Source organism: Coregonus clupeaformis, chromosome 14, assembly GCF_020615455.1.
Source record: "Coregonus clupeaformis isolate EN_2021a chromosome 14, ASM2061545v1, whole genome shotgun sequence".
In the NCBI taxonomy this organism is placed as follows: Eukaryota; Metazoa; Chordata; class Actinopteri; order Salmoniformes; family Salmonidae; genus Coregonus; species Coregonus clupeaformis.
The window spans coordinates 20,947,506-20,968,527 of NC_059205.1; the positions used below are offsets into that span (position 1 = coordinate 20,947,506).

General features: G+C 41.8%; 2 protein-coding genes across 2 annotated transcripts; both read right to left on the minus strand.

Moving 5' to 3' along the window:
* Positions 1-174: 174 nt before the first annotated feature.
* LOC121581607 lies at positions 175-2,673 on the minus strand. Its single transcript, XM_041897099.1, has 7 exons — positions 2,580-2,673; positions 2,098-2,284; positions 1,789-1,965; positions 1,502-1,598; positions 1,122-1,275; positions 927-952; positions 175-770 (listed from the first exon to the last, which is right to left on the minus strand). The coding sequence occupies exons 2-7, from the start codon at positions 2,251-2,253 to the stop codon at positions 748-750; spliced, it is 633 nt and encodes a 210-aa protein (XP_041753033.1). The 5' UTR covers positions 2,254-2,284; positions 2,580-2,673; the 3' UTR covers positions 175-747.
* Positions 2,674-3,669: 996 nt separating this feature from the next.
* LOC121581276 (death-associated protein kinase 3-like) lies at positions 3,670-20,812 on the minus strand. Its single transcript, XM_045224890.1, has 11 exons — positions 20,378-20,812; positions 18,165-18,271; positions 11,387-11,608; positions 9,384-9,522; positions 7,620-7,749; positions 7,236-7,282; positions 7,094-7,143; positions 6,657-6,809; positions 6,340-6,385; positions 5,927-6,138; positions 3,670-5,774 (listed from the first exon to the last, which is right to left on the minus strand). The coding sequence occupies exons 2-11, from the start codon at positions 18,224-18,226 to the stop codon at positions 5,459-5,461; spliced, it is 1,377 nt and encodes a 458-aa protein (XP_045080825.1). The 5' UTR covers positions 18,227-18,271; positions 20,378-20,812; the 3' UTR covers positions 3,670-5,458.
* Positions 20,813-21,022: the final 210 nt, after the last annotated feature.

Genomic DNA, 21,022 nt, shown 5'->3' on the forward strand with positions numbered 1-21,022 from the left:
TTAACATGATGCACTATGCAAAGCTGCAAAAATAATTGATTTCATATCATACACAGTTTTACCGCATACTTTTATTTTGAAGGCAAAATCGGAAAAACGGAAGTCTTAATGCTGCTGTCGGGACACTAATGTTGCAGCCGTGACGCTAATGCAACTCCTGAGCCAAAACAACTTCTATCGTCAGGTTTTGCGCCCTTTGATTCATGGCATACGTAGCACATTACACTGAATTTAGGAGCAACGCTATTTTATTTTCCTTTATTTCAAGACAAGTTGACAACATTAAATATTTTGGCAGAAAACTATATACAAATATAAACAAAGAAACACAACACATACACAAAAGGCATTTACTGTAACAAACTAGTGATTGAACATTTCAGTCTGAGCCTATATCTATAGGGTTCTGGTCATGGCTTGAAAATGTTACATGTTATTCCATCACGTCATGATTTTAATACTGTATTGTGAAAGATATATGGGGGATTAGAAATGATGCAGACAATTACATTGATAGAACCCACAATCTATCTGCAATATTAAAGCTGATCTACCCCCAAGAGTGTTTTATCCACAGAGGAATAATTCAACACAGACATATGGCAAAGCAGTGCAAAATGTTTCCAACCCTACAGAAAAATATAATATATAACAGTACACACAGAGCACAGTGGTATAAGTATGTGTTAATCACATTACTAAACCCCTCAGATTCACGAGGAGGCCATCCTTGTTCTCTCCTCACAGTCAAAAAGCTATGGTTGACAATCCTGAGAGAAAGTAGGAAAAAAGACAGTAGGACACAGATAAACTAAAGCAATTGCAAACTATTATGCCATGTTGGTTTGATACAAGCCTACTTATATGAGGTTATCAATCATAGTATGTATGAGCAATAAACAGAAGTGATTCTTGTGGTGAATTACCATTGATCTTGCAACCTCTTCTTTCCCTGTAATACAAAACATCATGTACTTTTTAAGATCTTTGTTTAGTGGAAATTAAACTTAACAATAATGGGATTGCTGGTGTCCACAGCACAACTACACCTTTTAGTTTAGTTTTTTGTATGTATGTATTATTTTATTTTATTTTTTACATATGAGCTGCTGTATACTCACATTTGTGTCCTCAAATAGTGTTTGTTGGACTCGCAGGCTTTCATTTGACTCATTGCTGCCACCTCCTGGCTATTTGAAGCATCACATGAAGCAGAGCAGGAGTGGGACTGGTGGACAGCTTGGGTGAAGTTGAATTGTAACCACTCAAAAAGGTCTATAGAAAAAAAAAACGGAACATTATTAAACAACATCTTCCAGTTCCATAAAATAACATTTATAATGTAAGACCTGTTGTTTATTCTGTAATCACTATCACGGGAGTGATATGATTCATGGCCAGGTCTCCCTTGTATAAGAGACTCTGTGTCTCAATGGGACTTTGCTTAAATAAAGGTTAAATAAAATAATAAACAATATTATTTGATCCAGTCCTACTGTACCTCTCTGTAGACTCAGATCGAGGGACAGATTTCTCTGTGTCTCTCTGTGCAGGCAAATAGCATTCCTTAGTGCTGTTTCATTCTCATGCAGCATCGCCTGTATACAAAGCAATACTAGAGTCACTGACAATCTACATGGATATGTTGTTTTAGAATGGATCAAAAGTTTTGATTCCAAGGAGTTGTATTCTGAACATGAACAGCATACAATCTATAATCTATGTATTCTGAACATGAACAAGGATGTCAAACATGCAAATGTCATTGAAGGCTACATGTAAACACACATTCTCCTGCAGGCTGAGGCTCAGGGACACATTAGTCTCTCTCAGTCTTTCAGCGACAACCTCCATCTCCTGCTGCAGTGTGGTTTGGTTCTCCTGGCTCAGCCTTATCGCCTCCAGCAAGGCCTGCTTTTCCTTCTCCCACACAACCTTTGCCCCCTCCATCTTCTCCGTCAGGGCCTGTGTAACAGAGTTAAGATTGTACCGGTAAGCCCTGGCTCGAGCTATTGTACAGACAGCGTACCCTGGGTTGTACCCAGATAGGGAGGGCACCATACTGCTAAACAAGCAGGCACACTGTGGTCCACACACCTGTTGGGCTACCTTGCACAGGGCCACACCCTTCATGTGAGGAGAGGTGGCCCACACCACGATAACAATGAGGGAGACTATGGACCACAGGGTCAGCAGAGCCATCACCAGGTTACAGCAGGTCCCGGATGACTTGGAACTCTTGGACCGAGCCATGGTGTTGAAGGGAGCAGGAGCTGTGGTTGCGCTGGGAATGACAAAGATCATATCCCTTGTCAGTTATGTTTGCCAACAGAGACAGACAACAGTTGTACAAGCTCCAGGAAGGACTCTTTTGTGTCCACTGTGATGAAAACAAGATGAGAATTCTGAGTCCCAGAAGTTGTGCCTAGAGAAGAAAAAGCCAGCAGTAGCTCCAGACAGAAGTCTACACTTTATCAACTGAGCCTAACGACCCTTGTTACATAGGCTGAAGAAGAACCGTATATTGTAAGGTTTTCCGTTTAACTGTAGTCCTTTTTCAACAAAAACACCTCACTTACCTTTGTCCAAATGTCACTATAAAACCAATACCCAGTCTTTCGCCACTTCTTAGTTCGAATGCTTTTACGGAGGAAGAACCATAGCAGCCTCTCTGTGTTTATTTTACCATGCCAGGACTAGTGTACAGTACACTCTGTGCTCATCACTGCACATTCCATCTCACTCGTTTTTAAACAAATCCTTTTGTAGAGGGTTGTTCACGTGCCAACTACTTCTAGAAATAAGCCTTTACTTTGCCCTGAGAAATGGCTGTAGACTCCTATGGCATCACAGTGCCTAGAGATAAATACATAGGGCCCATAGAGATGAGATTTTAGCTGGTCAAATGTTTATTAAGTTGTAATAATTTTTCCCTAAACTATTTTCCACATTCCTTCATTTGACCTGAAATGTAAACTCATCTCAATGGACACAATAAATATGCACAAGGAAAGTTAAGTTACATGTATTTAAGCTTGTTTATTTAAAACAAACCTGTCATCGTTCAAACTTACCAATACATACCAATTATACGTTTTACGTACATAAAAATAATTGAATAGGAGATAGTTTGGAACACTGCTGTATTCTTAAGTGCAAATTAGTATATTAAAGCAGTGGTGGAAAAAGTACTCAATTTTCATACTTGAGTAAATGTAAAGATACCTTAATAGAAAATGACTCAAGTAAAAGTCACCCAGTAAAATACTATTTGAGTAAAAGTCTAAAAGTATTTGGTTTTAAATATACTTAAGTATCAAAAGTAAATGGAATTGCTAAAATGTACTTAAGAATCAAAAGAAAAAGTATAAATCATTTCAAATTCCTTATATTAAGCAAACCAGACGGCACAATTTTTTTTATTGAAGGATAGCCAGGGGCACACATAATTTACAAACAAAGCATTTGTGTTTAGTGAGTCCGCCAGATCAGAGGCAGTAGGGATGTTCTCTTGATAAGTGTGTGAATTGGACCATTTTCCTGTCAAAATGTAATGAGTACTTTGGGGTGTCAGGGAAAATGTATTGAGTAAAAAGTACATTATTTTCTTTAGGAATGTAGTAAAAAAAAGTTGGCAAAAATATAAATAGTAAAGTACAGATACCCCCAAAACCTACTTAAGTAGTTCTTTAAAGTATTTTTACTAAACTAGGGAAATATACAGTATATAGTGTTCTATAGTTCTATGGTGAACATGGAATGTGATGCATAGATTTAATGACTAACTCGTGGAATGTCTGAAGTGTGTGGGTTATTATGGTCGTAATGAAAATAAGTATATGTTTTATACTTTACATACTTTATCATGCAGATAATTTGGTATGAAGCTTATGTGCAATAGTTGTACTCAAACAGGGCAGTTTCCCAGACACAGATTAAGCCTAGTCCTGGATTAAAAACCAAATTCAATAGAGAACTTCCATTGAGCATGCTTTTATCCAGGAAACTGGCCCAAAACGTTTTGAGGGAAAGTTACTACACCTGCATTTTCACTAACATGTCTAGCCATTACTACATATTTGCTTTTGCTTATGTACAGGCAATAAGGTCTTCTATATCCAGGCAAAGCGTACAAATGACAAAACAGGTTTATACAATCTATATAGCTTAAGACTACTCTCTCCATACGGAAGACAACTATAGCGTTTGTATTTGATCCATTTGCATCGCAGTACAACAAGTCAGCTGAGTGACATATGGTATCGAATAGATAGCCTGCTGTCAATAAGATGAAGTACTGGGATCTCCCTATAATACATCAACATTCATTTCCTGTTATTTCTGTGCAATTTGTACTATGTTGTTACCTATAACAATGTATGCACTCACTAACTGTAAGTCGCTCTGGATAAGAGCGTCTGCTAAATGACTAAAATGTAAAATAACAGTCAGCTGTGAATGATACATGTTATGAGGCGAGGGGAATATTGCTTACATGAAATTGGCATACCAAGCCAGACTAAGGCTGTCGCACAGGAACAGACTTATACCACGTATTCCTTCAACTATGGGACTTAAAACTCTTTAGGAAAATGATTGCATGTGCAGAAATCCAAATATACTGCAAAAACTAACAGCATATTTGACAAACAATGTGTCAGTATTGTGTATAACAATCAAAATCCTTACCTTCAACGTAAAAATTAATTTAGAAAATGTATTATTAAAATAATATGTATTTTGTTGACCAAACATATTCATAGTAGGGACTCTGCATTGCTAGTTCTCTCATTACAAAGTGATACAGGAGGAGCAACCTTTTTCCCGATAAAATGTCTGAGGGGCAGCATGGCTTATGATCGAGGGCCCAGCATTTTCTCTAACCCGAAGAACTCTCGACCCTTGTTCTGAATCTGATGACAGCTGGTGTAAATATGAGCCCTGTTTGTGCCATAAACACACAGACACAGAAAGAAGAAGAATAATGTCAGTGATTCCAACAACCACACCAACACCAGAAAATCTCTGGGCCCTACTTCCAAATGTGATGACAACTGGTGTACATGTACAGTCCTGACTGTACCATACAAACATACAGACACAGTAGGAAGTTAGCTGAGAGCTACAATAATGTAATTCAATGATTCCAGACCCAGCCCGGTTGGACTTCGCCTTCAGGCCATGACCAGGGCCTCCTGTAGCTCAGTTGGTAGAGCATGGCGCTTGCAACGCCAGGGTTGTGGGTTCGTTTCCCACGGGAGGCCAGTATGAAAAAGTCGCTCTGGATAAGAACGTCTGCTAAATGACAACAAAAAAAAAATGACCAGACCAACCTATAAGGAAGAAGCTGAGAGTGTAGATTGAGAATAATGTCAGTGATTCTATGAGAATAATGTCAGTGATTCTAGAAGGCAGGCCAGGCTCAGGACAATTCTAAAAGTCAAGCTGGAGCCAGGTCTCAGGGGATGACCAGACTGTCCTTCTCCCGCTCTATCCCTCTGACCAGCTCCTCCACCCAGCGCACCTCCGACGCCGCCTGCTCCGCCAGGACCTCGTAGCGGTTCTCCAGGCGCCCAAACTTCCTTTTGAGTGAGTTAGCGGCCAGCATGGCGGCGCGGGCGTCTTCCTGGCTCTGTCTGCACTGGGCCTGGGTACACTGCAGCGCCTGGCGGATGTGACCCAGGTCGCTGGCGATGCTCTGGTTCTCCTCCTGGTACCAGCCCTCCTTCTCCTCATAGAGAGAGAATAGAGCAGCCACGTCCTCCTGACATGACCTGGAGAAGAGAGGGGGATGTTAGAATGAATGGATAGATGTATTGTTGTATCTAATTAGAGCGGCTTTATATGTATTTTTAATAATCACATAAATTAATTAATCCTCCCATTCATTGAATCATCCATCTATCCATCCGTTTATCCCTCCCACCTCTGGTTGTGCTCCAGGTCTCTCAGCCCCTCCTCGGCAGCAGCGATCTCCTCCAGCACCTGGGAGAAGCATTCAAAGTTGACGTAGGTGTTGTTGGGGGGCATGGAGGAGTGGGACTTGATGGTGTACTCCTTTAGACGCGTCGTCTTCAGGCGCCTGCGCTCCGGCTTCTTTTCGCTCTCCTCCTGGCGCACGTTCCGCCTCTTGATCACCTGGGAGGAGAGGGGGTTTAATAGATAGTAGATAAAAGGGGAGCGAAATGTGCTCAATTATTTTGTCTAGCCAAAAAACTTCAGTATAATGGGTGCTATAAGCCAGGAGTTGCATATATTTTGGGGGATTAGTGATATATTTTGGGGGATTACTGATATGTGAAATACAGTATGTATGAGGAGATGGTGAGAGGTGCCTACCTTGATCCAGGGATGTTGAAGGCTTTCATCAATGGTCATTCTCTTCCTGGAGAAATAAGAGCATTTGTAAATGATTAGATATGAAAATCAATGACTCATTTCTTCCTTACTTTTATGCCTTGTTATTTGCAATTCTAACATTTCCACCCAAGACCAAGGTTCACCTAGGCTATGGTGCAGAAAGGTACAAACCTTCATTTCTTGCTAGATTCCCTAAGATAATATGCTATTAAAAAAGACAGACAAAGTGCATGGTTCCTGTGTATGTTATTTTAAGCATTCCCTGGCATATTCCGTCCAGAGTAAACCAGGCTTACTTGGGATCCTTGACCAGCAGCCGTCTGATGAAGTCCTTGGCCAACTCGCTAGTGTTGCTGAAGTACTCCTCGTCAAAGTCATAGTTGACTACTGAGATGTTGGTCAGAGTCTCCTGCTTGGTCTCCCCCAGGAACGGAGAGGCACCACTCAACCTGAGGACCAACAGACAGCATGGTGAGACCACCATACCGGAGGTAAAACAGTAGTATTATGTCATCTTTCAGGCCATGGCCAAACATTATATCCAGTATATTGGCTTACTTGCTATGTCATAACTTTGACGATGGAATTACTGAGAAATAACTGTCACTTCTATAGTTGTCATTTGTAATGCAAAAATTGATATAGATTTGAAACACTTTAACATAACACTGTTTATGTTGCTCAACTGACTGTATGAAAAGAGACTAACATTATAATGTGAACCAGTACTTACAGAATGTATGTGATAACTCCAATACTCCTGGAGAGACAAGAGGGACAGAACTTAGTGAAATTTACCCTCAGAGCAAAACAACAAGAAAACATTCTCAAAAACATTTAAAAAAAACATTAAAAATAATCTTAGTCCATTTTACCACGTCAGCCTCCAGGCCTAGCGGTTCATAGTTGACTATCTCTGGAGCTGTAAAACAAGCAGCATTATTACCGGGATCGCTTTAAAGCCTTAATTCAACTCAGATGGTCGTCAAGGATATCCCAACACACAGACCTCCACTTAATAAGATAAATGTGAAGGAATATTTACCCCATGTGGGCATACCATAACAATAAGATATTTGTGTAAATATACATTTTATGGATACTGTATGTGTTAACAAGGAATGTGTAGGATAGAATAGAACAACTTTATTTTTTCCAAAGGGAATCTGAACCTGAAGTGAAAATAATACATTTGAACATAAAAGCCATACTGACAGTTCATGGCTCTTTTGGTCTTGAGGGGTAGGAGAGGGTCTCACCAACGAATTCTGGCGTTCCGAAGATGCTCTTAAACTCGTTCCCAGCTTTGATCTGATGAGCGATGCCGAAGTCGATGAGTTTGATCCTGGGGTTGGGAATATTCTTATCCAGCAGCATAATGTTCTCCGGCTGAAACAAAAACAAACAAGCATTCCATAATACAAGTTAGAAGAGAATGGATACACTACAGATGTTTTGAAATATAATAAAAATGTCAAAAATACCTGACCGGAATTATTATTATATCCTAAACGGTATACTATCATGGTACACTACATGACCAAAAGTATGTGGACACCTGCTCGTCGAAAATCTCTCTCCAAAATAATGGAAATCAATATGGAGTTGGTCCCCCCTTTGCTGCTATAACAGCCTCCAATCTTCTGAGAAGTCTTTGCACTAGATGTTGGAACATTGCTGCAGGGACTTGCTTCCAATCAGCCATAAGAGCATTAGTGAGGTCGGGCATTGATGTTGGGCGATTAGGCCTGGCTGACAGTCGGTGTTCCAATTCATCCAAAAGGTGTTCGATGGGGTTGAGGTCAAGGCTCTGTTAAGGCCAGTCAAGTTCTTCCACACCGATCTCAACAAACCATTTCTGTATGGACCTCGCTTTGTGCACGGGGGCATTGTCAAGGGCCTTCCCCAAACGTTTGCCACAAAGTTGGAAGCACAGAATCGTCTAAAATGTAATTGTATGCTGTAGCGTTAAGATTCCCCTTCACTGAAACTAAGGGGCCTAGCCCAAACCATGAAAAACAGCCCCAGACCATTATTTCTCCACCAAACTTTACCGTTGGCACTATGTATTTGGGCAGGTAGCATTCTCCTGGTATCTGCCAAACCCAGAGTTGTCCGTCGGACTGCCAGATGGTGAAGCGTGATTCATCACTCCAGAGAACGCGTTTCCACTGCTCCAGAGTCCAATGGCAGCAAGCTTTACACCACTCAAGCCAACGCTTGGCACTGCGATCTTAGGCCTTTGTGCGGCTGCTCTGCAATGGAAACTCATTTCATGAAGCTCCAGACAAACCAAACAGTTCTTGTGCTGACGTTGCTTCCAGTGATAGTTTGGAACTCGGAAGTGAGTGTTGCAACTGAGGAGACGATTTTTACGTGCTACAGCACCATTCTGTGAGCTTGTGTGGCCTACCACTTTGCGGCTGAGCCATTGTTGCTCCTAGACCTTTCCACTTCACCACAGCCCTTAGAGTTGACCCAACAGCCCTTAGAGTTGACCGGTGCAGCTCTAGCAGGGCAGAAATTTGACGAACTGACTTGTTGGAAAGATGGCATCCTATGACGGTGCCACGTTGAAAGTCACTGAGCTCTTCAGTAAGGCCAATGTTTGTCTATGGAGATTGCATGTCGGTGTGCTCGATTTTATACACCTGTCAGCAACGGGTGTGGCTGAAATAGCCGAATCCAGAAATTTGAAGGTGTGTCCACATACTTTTGTATATATAGCATATGTGTTTAATAAAGACAACTGTTGACTGTTTAAAACACCAGCCTGGATCGTGTTCACTAGGCACCAAACAGCTAACCAGGCAGAGACTACCTGGACTTAAGAATAAGAAGCGCTCATTTTCGTATTCCATTGCAAAACATTTTCTGTTGAACATGACCCTGGCTTACCCAGCTCCACAGCCTACAGTTCACCTTGTGATCAAAGTGTGCAATGTGTTTTCAGTGCAGGTAGTAGACCTCATCTGAGATCTGTGTGTGTGTGTGTGTGTGTGTGTGTGTGTGTGTGTGTGTACCTTGAGGTCAAAGTGAGCTATGCGTTTGGAGTGCAGGTAGTGGACCCCAGCCAGGATCTGTTTGAGGAAGTGTGTGGCCTCCTCCTCTGTTAAAGACTCCTTCTCTGCCAGGAAGTCAAACAGCTCCCCTCCAGACACCCTGAAACACAACACACACAACTAGCATCTCAACAGAACCACATCAGGATGTTTTTGGATTTTTCACTTTACAAGAGAGCAGGAACAGACTGGCACCCAGGCTAATTTGAACCCAGGTTTGTGGCCATACGTACAGTGAGGGAAAAAAATATTTGATCCCCTGCTGATTTTGTACGTTTGCCCACTGACAAAGAAATGATCAGTCTATAATTTTAATGGTATGTTTATTTGAACAGTGAGAGACAGAATAACAACAACAAAATCCAGAAAAACGCATGTCAAAAATGTTATAAATTGATTTGCATTTTAATGAGGGAAATAAGTATTTGACCCCTCTGCAAAACATGACTTAGTACTTAGTGACAAAACCCTTGTTGGTAATCACAGAGGTCAGACGTTTCTTGTAGTTGGCCACCAGGTTTGCACACATCTCAGGAGGGATTTTGTCCCACTCCTCTTTGCAGATCTTCTCCAAGTCATTAAGGTTTCGAGCCTGACGTTTGGCAACTCAAACCTTCAGCTCCCTCCAGAGATTTTCTATGGGATTAAGGTCTGGAGACTGGCTAGGCCACTCCAGGACCTTAATGTGCTTCTTCTTGAGCCACTCCTTTGTTGCCTTGGCCGTGTGTTTTGGGTCATTGTCATGCTGGAATACTCATCCACGACCCATTTTCAATGCCCTGGCTGAGGGAAGGAAGTTCTCACCCAAGGTTTGATGGTACATGGCCCCGTCCATCGTCCCTTTGATGCGGAGAAGTTGTCCTGTCCCCTTAGCAGAAAAACACCCCCAAAGCATAATGTTTCCACCTCCATGTTTGACAGTGGGGATGGTGTTCTTGGGGTCATAGGCAGCATTCCTCCTCCTCCAAACACAGCGAGTTGAGTTGATGCCAAAGAGCTTGATTTTGGTCTCATCTGACCACAACACTTTCACCCAGTTCTCCTCTGAAACTTCAGACGGCCCTGTATATGTGCTTTCTTGAGCAGGTGGACCTTGCGGGCGCTGCAGGATTTCAGTCCTTCACGGCGTAGTGTGTTACCAATTGTTTTCTTGGTGACTATGGTCCCAGCTGCCTTGAGATCATTGACAAGATCCTCCCGTGTAGTTCTGGGCTGATTCCTCACCGTTCTCATGATCATTGCAACTCCACGAGGTGAGATCTTGCATGAAGCCCAAGGCCGAGGAGGATTGACAGTTATTTTGTGTTTCTTCCATTTGCGAATAATCGCACCAACTGTTGTCACCTTCTCACCAAGCTGCTTAGCGATGGTCTTGTAGCCCATTCCAGCCTTGTGTAGGTCTACAATCTTGTCCCTGACATCCTTGGAGAGCTCTTTGGTCTTGGCCATGGTAGAGAGTTTGGAATCTGATTGATTGATTGCTTCTGTGGACAGGTGTCTTTTATACAGGTAACAAACAGAGATTAGGAGCACTCCCTTTAAGAGTGTGCTCCTAATCTCAGCTCGTTACCTGTATAAAAGACACCCGGGAGCCAGAAATCTTTCTGATTGAGAGGGGGTCAAATACTTATTTCCCTCATTAAAATGCAAATCAATTTATAACATTTTTGACATGCGTTTTTCTGGATTATTTTGTTGTTATTCTGTCTCTCACTGTTCAAATAAACCTACCATTAAAATTAAAGACTGATCATTTCTTTGACATACAAAATCAGAAGGGGATCAAATACTTTTTTCCCTCACTGTATAAAATGTCTGAGTAGTTGTGCTGATCTAGGATCACATCCCCCCTGTCTATGTAATCGTATTAATTGTGAACTTAAAGGCAAAACTAATCCTAGATCAGAATTTCTACTTTGACACTATTTATGAATACGACCCTGGTCTCATCTAGTCGCCCTTACAGCTCCAGGATGAGGATGACGTCAGTCTTGTTCTCAAAGATGTCGTGCAGCGTGATGATGTTGCTGTGCTGGATCTCTCCCAGGATGTTCACTTCCCTCTCGATCTCCTCGCGGCTCACGCCCCGGCGGCTGGACGACAGGCGACGCTTCTTGATGAACTTGGCGGCGTACTCTGAGCCAGAGGGCTTCTCTTTACACTTCCGTACGATGGCAAACTGTCCGCTGAGGGGAGAGGGGAAATTACATAATGAGAATGATGATACAAAGTAAAACATGAACATAGAATACACAGGAAAGAGTGACTGGGCCACAATCAGATAGCTCATCTAGAAAAATCCAGATTTGAAGCAATATACCAATCTTGACTACAGATTGTATAGGCTAGTGTTCAGTGGCCGCATTGCAGCACTGGCTGGCAGTTTCATAACTTTAATGTAATAAGACGAAGACCCTAAGCAAATGTAAAGTGGGCGGGAAAAAAAACACCCAACATTTGATTTAGTGCATGGTAATGCTATAGGAAGAATAAGCTATGAATGCTGCATTCCAGTGAGTCAATATGTTCCTATAGAAATGTATTGGGTTATTGTCTGTCTGCAAATAACTGAATTTTCTGCTCTGACATTTAATGTGTCTGCAAGCCCTTTCCCAGGGGTTAAAACAAAACTCCCATGACTGAAACTTAAAGGCATCCACCAGTGATTTTTGAACTTTTCCTGTTGAAAAGTGATATTACAAGTATAAACACAGTAAAGTACACACTAAAGAGTAAAAAAAAAAGTTTAGCAAAATACTGTTTTTTTAGACAACTGCAAACTTCAAGGAGGAGGGCATTCAAGGTGTTGGTTTGATGGGTAGTCGTGATGTCACCGGCCTCCCCCTTGCTGAGGAACAACCCCCCCTCGTGCTGTGTCATGACTGACCTGGACCACCTATTGAGCCAGGTGTTAAATGAGGTGAAAAGAAGCCTGGAGTGCCACTTTAAGTCGATCTCAGATCGATTGTCTGGGGCCAATTTAACCTCCCCTTTCATGTAAGAAAGTCATGACCATCATGCTTTTAGGGGAAAAGGATAGTTAATTAATGTACAAAACTATGTTTGACCAATTCCAGTCCCCTTGTTTTGGGGGTCCGGGGTCCTCCCTGGGATAATTATCATGTAGAAGGACAATCTACTCCAAAATGAATGAAAATAAAATTATGCTGATAACATCTAAAATATAATTTCCACTTCTAGAAATGAGTCAAATAACATATTGGTGAAACATTTATTTTTATATTGGACCATGCATATAGCCTATGCATGGTCTATATAATCAGACGTGCTATTAGCAATAAGCATTATCACCTGTAGCCCAACTGATGCAGCATAGTGGCTATAAAATGTACAGTGGTGAATTTTAAATGAAAATATCGGTGGGGCAAACTCAATCAACAAAGCTCATAGGCATCGAAACCAGTACACTACACTGGCTACACATTGAGTCCCAGAAAAGAGTTGAGCCACACACAAACGTTATAACATGGGTTATTATCAGTTTATGGCTACTTCCCATATCTTTAGCTCTTATTGCACGGAAGACCACGGTAGTCGAGCATACTTTTATAGAGTTAACTAGCTAGTAATCTGTCTGCAATATTATGTGCGTCTGCCTGCCTGATACAAAGGGGCCCAGTTAACAATATGCAACGTTTATAAGGCTATTCTCTTGCTTAATCTATTGCACAGTTCCAAATACATTTATAACTAACCCTTCCTTTACATGTGGTTCCATGCGTATTACAGTCTGCCATCAGCAAGGGCATTGAAGATGAAACGTGGCTGGGTCTTTCAGCATGACAATGATCCCAAACACACCGCCCGGGCAACGAAGGAGTGGCTTCGTAAGAAGCATTTCAAGGTCCTGGAGTGGCCTAGCCAGTCTCCAGATCTCAACCCCATAGAAAATCTTTGGAGGGAGTTGAAAGTCCGTGTTGCCCAGCGACAGCCCCAAAACATCACTGCTCTAGAGGAGATCTGCATGGAGGAATGGGCCAAAATACCAGCAACAGTGTGTGAAAACCTTGTGAAGACTTACAGAAAACGTTTGACCTGTGTCATTGCCAACAAAGGGTATATAACAAAGTATTGAGAAACTTTTGTTATTGACCAAATACTTATTTTCCACCATCATTTGCAAATAAATTCATAAAAAATCCTACAATGTGATTTTCTGGGAAAAAATCTCATTTTGTCTGTCATAGTTGACGTGTACCTATGATGAAAATTACAGGCCTCTCTCATCTTTTTAAGTGGGAGAACTTGCACAATTGGTGGCTGACTAAATCCTTTTTTCCCCACTGTATGTAGCCTATAGGATATTATAGTTAGCCTACCTCAAAACAGATGTTAGCAACTGCTACATGATCCACCACCAACCACTCGACTTGAATATTCTTTTCCAGCTTGCTTTTTTTTATTGGATGGACATATTTTTTAAGTTTAGGAGAATAATGAGCACCAGACGTTCTCTCTACATTTCCTTTATAACGCTAAGTTAGAAAAAAAATTGCTAGGACATAGCTTAGCTAGTCGACATGTTTCAGCTAGCTTAGCTACCTAGCTTGAAGACGTGGTAACAGTGCGTGGTAAACAGCTAGCTAGCTATGAAGTTAACACATCAGTCCAATCAGAGTTACCGGGCATAAGACATTGATTTATCTGTAGCCAATGACAATGTTGTTGTGACATGAAATAACAGAATTGAATGCAAATCTGCTGGAGCCCAACGTGACGCATCACCACTGAAAATTTACATAGGCTAAAGCATGGGGTTTGTCCATCTGCATTTACCCCATTGGACACAACATTTTAGTCATTTAGCAGACGCTCTTATCCAGCGCGACTTACAGTTAGTGAGTGCATACATGTATTTTCTTTCATACTGGCCCCCGTGTTGTTGATGTTTCTATTACGAAGTAGGCCTACGTCATTGCCCTTTTAAGAGGCCATTTCCCCTTTAAGAGCTCTGTTATGCAGCTGTGCCTAACATGCTTATAACTGCATTTGTAAAACGATGCCACTTGCGCAATTGAAGGAGTAGAGAAATAAACGTAGTAGCAATGGAAAACTGTGTTGCCCCTCTTTTTTTAACAAAGGCCAAAACTGCTTTCAAAATACATTTGCCAAAACTGCTTTTAAAAGTGTTTTCCTGTAATTGCATTAAGAATTATTGTGCATTGACTGCTTGCCAGAATACGTTTCCCTGTAGGCTACACACCACTTGTCACAGTGCGTAGTTAAGGGACGGTAGACAGAGCGCTCGTGGAGTGACATCCTTTTCATTTAAACTTGTCACACTAAGTATTCAAAAAATAAACAAGGAGAGAAAAGCACCAAGTGACTTACGTGCTGTGAACACAATTGCAGACAGGCACAAACACGAACAATGATCCACACACAGGTGGATGTGAGAGGTGCCTAAATACTATCCCCAATCAGAGACAAACTCTAGACAGCTGTCTCTGATTGGGGATCATAAACCACCCCTAGTTATGATGTGAAGACTGTGGTCCTACCCCTCCCCCTAGTAGGAGTAAGGCCTAACCACAGTCAAACCCTCACACCACTGTTTGAATTGAGCGCTGAGGTGGTGCGCATTATAGACTATTTCATTCCCTTCATCTGAACATCGGAGTGTCAGCAACAATCACGCATGTCAGTTCAGTGCACACAGCGTAACAGAGAAAATAAAACACTTGAGAAAACATTTATTTAGGAAAATATTTCGTAGAACAGACATGCTTCTGTATTAGGCCATGTCACACCCCCCAGAGATTTTTTATAGCGGATCTATGATGTCAATGATGTCATTCTTCTGCTGCAACGCTGTAGCAAACAACCCTACTTCCATATAAAGGTATGAAGTCAGGTTTAGTGTGTCCCAAATGTCACCCTATTCCCTTTATAGTACACTATGTTCAAGTAGAGCGCTATGTAGGGAATAGGGTGCCATTTGGGATGAAGTCAGGTTTAATCCTCTACAAGCATATGACTCATTCTATTGCTCTAGCTCTGTTTAGTTTACAAGGACTTGTTAAAAACAGAGCTTGCATAACAAGGCAGAGTGCGATGCAGTTTAATAAACAGTCCCACAAATACACTGGGGATGTGCCAATGGATGTTTTCCTCCAGCTATGCATTTTCAGGTTAAATAAGTGGTATTATACTGGTATATCATTATGAGAGTCAAACAACGGATTCTATATTAAAAAGATTGTTTGGAGAAATTGTGTTTCACTTAACATGCAAGCGAGAACTAAAAGGTGACAAGAGATCTGCATTATTCTGCCACCTCATTCAAAACATATTCATTAGTAGGCACACTTGATTGAGCTTGTCTGCTGTGCTGGGTAGGCCAGGTTTCGAGTTTCCCTCACTTGCCCTGAAGTGCGAACTCTACTGATAAAGAAATGTGTGAGTAAGATATGACTAAAATGTCACACCCTCAGTTAAACTAATAATGTATGACTATTAGAAGACATATATACATATATATATATATATATATATATATATATATATATATATAAGATGCATATTTGCCCAGCAACAGAGTATTTGTGTCTTGTAATTAGGCAAGCAGAAGTGCAAACGTTGAAACCAATAACAGGAGACCGGTTTCAAAAAACAGATGTCCCCACACAGGGAGGGGGATTGAGAGGCTTGCAGAATATTGTGAGAACAGCGATAACTATGTATGGGAATAGAGAAAAAAATGCAGCTTGCCCGAGCAAGGACTAGGCTATGATAAGAACATGTGTGTGTGTATGTATATATGTATGTACAGTGGGGGAAAAAAGTATTTAGTCAGCCACCAAATGTGCAAGTTCTCCCACTTAAAAAGATGAGAGAGGCCTGTAATTTTCATCATAGGTACACGTCAACCATGACAGACAAATTGAGAATTTTTTTTCCAGAAAATAACATTGTAGGATTTTTAATGAATTTATTTGCAAATTATGGTGGGTAATAAGTATTTGGTCACCTACAAACAAGCAAGATTTCTGGCTCTCACAGACCTGTAACTTCTTCTTTAAGAGGCTCCTCTGTCCTCCACTCGTTACCTGTATTAATGGCACCTGCTTGAACTTGTTATCAGTATAAAAGACACCTGTCCACAACCTCAAACAGTCACACTCCAAATTCCACTATGGCCAAGACCAAAGAGCTGTCAAAGGACACCAGAAACAAAATTGTAGACCTGCACCAGGTGGGGAAGACTGAATCTGCAATAGGTAAGCAGCTTGGTTTGAAGAAATCAACTGTGGGAGCAATTATTAGGAAATGGAAGACATACAATACCACTGATAATCTCCCTCGATCTGGGGCTCCACGCAAGATCTCACCCCGTGGGGTCAAAATGATCACAAGAACGGTGAGCAAAAATCACAGAACCACATGGGGGGACCTAGTGAATGACCTGCAGAGAGCTGGGACCAAAGTAACAAAGCCTACCATCAGTAACATACTACGCCGCCAGGGACTCAAATCCTGCAGTGCCAGACGTGTCCCCCTGCTTAAGCCAGTACATGTCCAGGCCCGTCTGACGTTTGCTAGAGTGCATTTGGATGATCCAGAAGAGGATTGGGAGAATGTCATATGGTCAGATGAAACCAAAATATAACTTTTTGGTAAAAACTCAACTCGTCGTGTTTGGAGGACAAAGAATGCTGAGTTGCATACAAAGAACACCATACCTACTGTGAAGCATGGGGGTGGAAACATCATGCTTTGGGGCTGTTTTTCTGCAAAGGGACCAGGACGACTGATCCGTATAAAGGAAAGAATGAATGGGGCCATGTATCGTGAGATTTTGAGTGAAAACCTCCTTCCATCAGCAAGGGCATTGAAGATGAAACGTGGCTGGGTCTTTCAGCATGACAATGATCCCAAACACACCGCCCGGGCAACGAAGGAGTGGCTTCGTAAGAAGCATTTCAAGGTCCTGGAGTGGCCTAGCCAGTCTCCAGATCTCAACCCCATAGAAAATCTTTGGAGGGAGTTGAAAGTCCGCATTGCCCAGCGACAGCCCCAAAACATCACTGCTCTAGAGGAGATCTGCATGGAGGAATGGGCCAAAATACCAGCAACAGTGTGTGAAAACCTTGTGAAGACTTACAGAAAACGTTTGACCTGTGTCATTGCCAACAAAGGGTATATAACAAAGTATTGAGAAACTTTTGTTATTGACCAAATACTTATTTTCCACCATAATTTGCAAATAAATTCATTAAAAATCCTACAATGTGATTTTCTGGATTTTTTTCTCATTTTGTCTGTCATAGTTGACGTGTACCTATGATGAAAATTACAGGCCTCTCTCATCTTTTTAAGTGGGAGAACTTGCACAATTGGTGGCTGACTAAATACTTTTTTTTCCCACTGTATGTGTGAGTATAAAGAGACTGTGCGCCCATTTTGTGGCAGAGCGCTCTCTGAATAAATACTGATCATTGTATGTTGGGACTCTGTCTGATTCATTGAACTGGAGCTTTTACAACCTTCAGGACTCAGACAGAGATATAAAATAGTTCCGTTTGAATATTGAGATACATCATTCTCGTGACATCTACCCACTGATGCAACGGGCAAGCTGAATTAAAGTCAAGGCTAGTATCATCCAGCAATACAGTATCACACACACACACACACACGTCCGATCTTGAAAAGGCAGAAGAATCTGTGTGCTCTCAGATAGTAGTAGTAGTAGTTAGTCCTACACTTGTCAGAACTTACCTTCCCAGCTCCTCCCCCATATCGTAGAATACCTCCACATCCTCTTGCCTGAAGCCAGCCATGGTCTGACTGGGTTGCTGCTGATAGAAGCTGTGTCTTGAATCCAACTGAAATACAGAACAGGGGGAAAAATGAGTTTTAGTAACTGCCAGAGAAAGAGCACAACGGTTTAAGACCAATATCATAACAATGACAGATTCATGCGATGTTGACATGAGCAGAAATGCCTAAATGAACTACAGGTATGATTGTTGTTGTATACATGTTATAGCATCATTAGGTGGCAGGGTTAATCAAATCAGCTCAAACAAACACATACAGTATGGATGTATGACAGTGAGCACATTCAACCCCAACAGCAGTGGCCGTCCTTATTTGGCCAAAGTCAACACAGCAGGCTGATGATTCCACAGTCATATTACGTCATATTCTTCCATCAACTACCTAGCTGATTAAAGGCTCTCAATGCGGTATTAACATGACATTAGATAACCATTTGCTCACTTCTGTCATCAAGAAACAAACCTTTCTAGCTATATCTAGATAGAGTTCAATGTGTCAAATCGGATGGCCTGTTGTCTGGACCTATGGCAGTCTCTATGGGGGTGCCACAGGGTTAAATTCTCGGGCCGACTCTTTTCTCTGTGTATATCAATGATGTCGCTCTTGCTGCTGGTGACTCTCAGATCCACCTCTACGCAGACTACACCATTTTGTATACATCTGGCCCTTCATTGGACACTGTGTTAACAAACCTCCAAACGAGTTTCAATGCCATACAACACTCCTTCCGTAGCCTCCAACTGCTCTTAAACACAAGTAAAACTAAATGCATGCTCTTCAATCGAACGCTGCTGGCACCCGCCCACCCGACTAGAATCACTACTCTCGGCGGGTCTGACCTAGAGTATGTGGACAACTACAAATACCTAGGTGTCTGGTTAGACTGTAAACTCTCCTTCCAGACTCACATTCAGCATCTCCAATCCAAAGTGAAATCTAGAATCGGCTTCCTATTTTGCAACAAAGCCTCCTTCACTCATGCTGCCAAACATGCCCTCATAAATCTGACTATCCTACTGATCCTTGACTTCGGGGATGTCATTTACAAAATAGCCTCCAACACTCTACTCAGCAAATTGGATGTAGTCTATCACAGTGTCATCCATTTTGTCACCAAAGGCCCATATACTACCCACCACTGTGACCTGTACGCTCTTGTTGGCTGGTCCTCACTACATATTCGTCGCCAAACCCACCGGCTCCAGGTCATCTATAAATCACTGCTAGGCAAATCCCTGCCTTATCTTAGCTCATTGGTCTCCATAGCAACACCCACCCCTAGTATGCGCTCCAGCAGGTATAGCTCCCTGGTCATCCCCAAAGCCAACACCTCCTTTGTCTGCCATTCCTTCCAGTTCTCTGCTGCCAATGACTGGAACGAACTGCAAAAATCTCTGAAGCTGGAGACTCTTATCTCCCTCACTAACTTTAAGCATCAGTTGTCAGAGCACCTTACCGATCACTGCACCTGTACACAGCCCATCTGAAATTAGCCCACCCAACTACCTCATCCCCATATTGTCATTTATTTTGCTCATTTGCACCCCAGTATCTCTATTTTCACATAATCTCTTGCACATCTATCATTATTTATTGCCTTACCTCCATAACTTGCTACATTTGCACACACTGTATATATATATTTTCTGTTGTATTTTTGACTTTATGTTTTGTTTACCCCATATGTAACTCTGTTGTTGTTTTTATCGAACTGCTTTGCTTTATCTTGGCCAGGTCGCAGTTGTAAATGAGAACTTGTTCTCAACTGGCTTACCTGGTTAAATAAAGATGAAATAATAATTTAAAAAAATATCTAGCTAGTGAACGAGCTAGCTAGCTACGTCTGGCCACTCCTTTTAGATTAAAATAACAACTCACCGGCAAACCTAGCTAATGGGTCGAATCGATAACTATTCATAAAATGTAAGCTATAGTTACAATTTGACAAAACTATGTATCTAGTTAACTAGTTAGCTTCTAACTTACATTTGCCAGCCTAGCTATCCAGTTTAGGAACTGCTGCAAGCTAGCAGTGCTTGTTATCCAGAAGGTCGGGATTCGAAGCGAACATTTGTGTAAAACGACACCATAGCACTTTTATTTATAAAAAGGGCGTCATTAAATCACAATAATGATAGATAGCTACTTACATTATAACTTTAACTGGCTACGGGTCCCGCATTCCTCTCCGGAGTCAAATATGAGATGGTTAAAGATAATTACAGGCAGCATGTTCAGTTTCGGGATGGACCATATGGCGTGAGGGTTTTATAGGGGTTTTGGCGTACTATAACCCCAAAATGTGTATTGCCGCCACCAATTGGACGGGTTGAAAAAACAAGGTAAAAAGAAAATCCATACGTGATAGGGAAAACTAACCTAATCCACCCAAATAAAAATAGTACATTGACAAAAACAAAACAAACTCCCACTTCTTCCTTCAAATCTCCATATGGCTTGGCATGTGACAATACTCCATGCAACTCCTCCGCCGAGAACTCTTTCAGTCCCAGGAACCGCACCACCACAGCCACAATAATCTATTTTCCTGGACCTTCTCTCCACCTTGGCAGTGCCATTAATCACCATAGCTATAAAGGCCACAAAGTCCACCTTCTTAACCTTTAAAATAGCTGGGTCCTGCTGGTGAAAGATAACCCCTGCAGCCTGCAGTGAAGGCTTATCCACCACCATGGACTCTTCTGGAACACCTTTTGAACCCTCAGCCCTTTTAACAGCAGCAGCATATGAAATGCTCTGGACAGCCCTGACTTTGGCCACCTCATTCTCCTTCA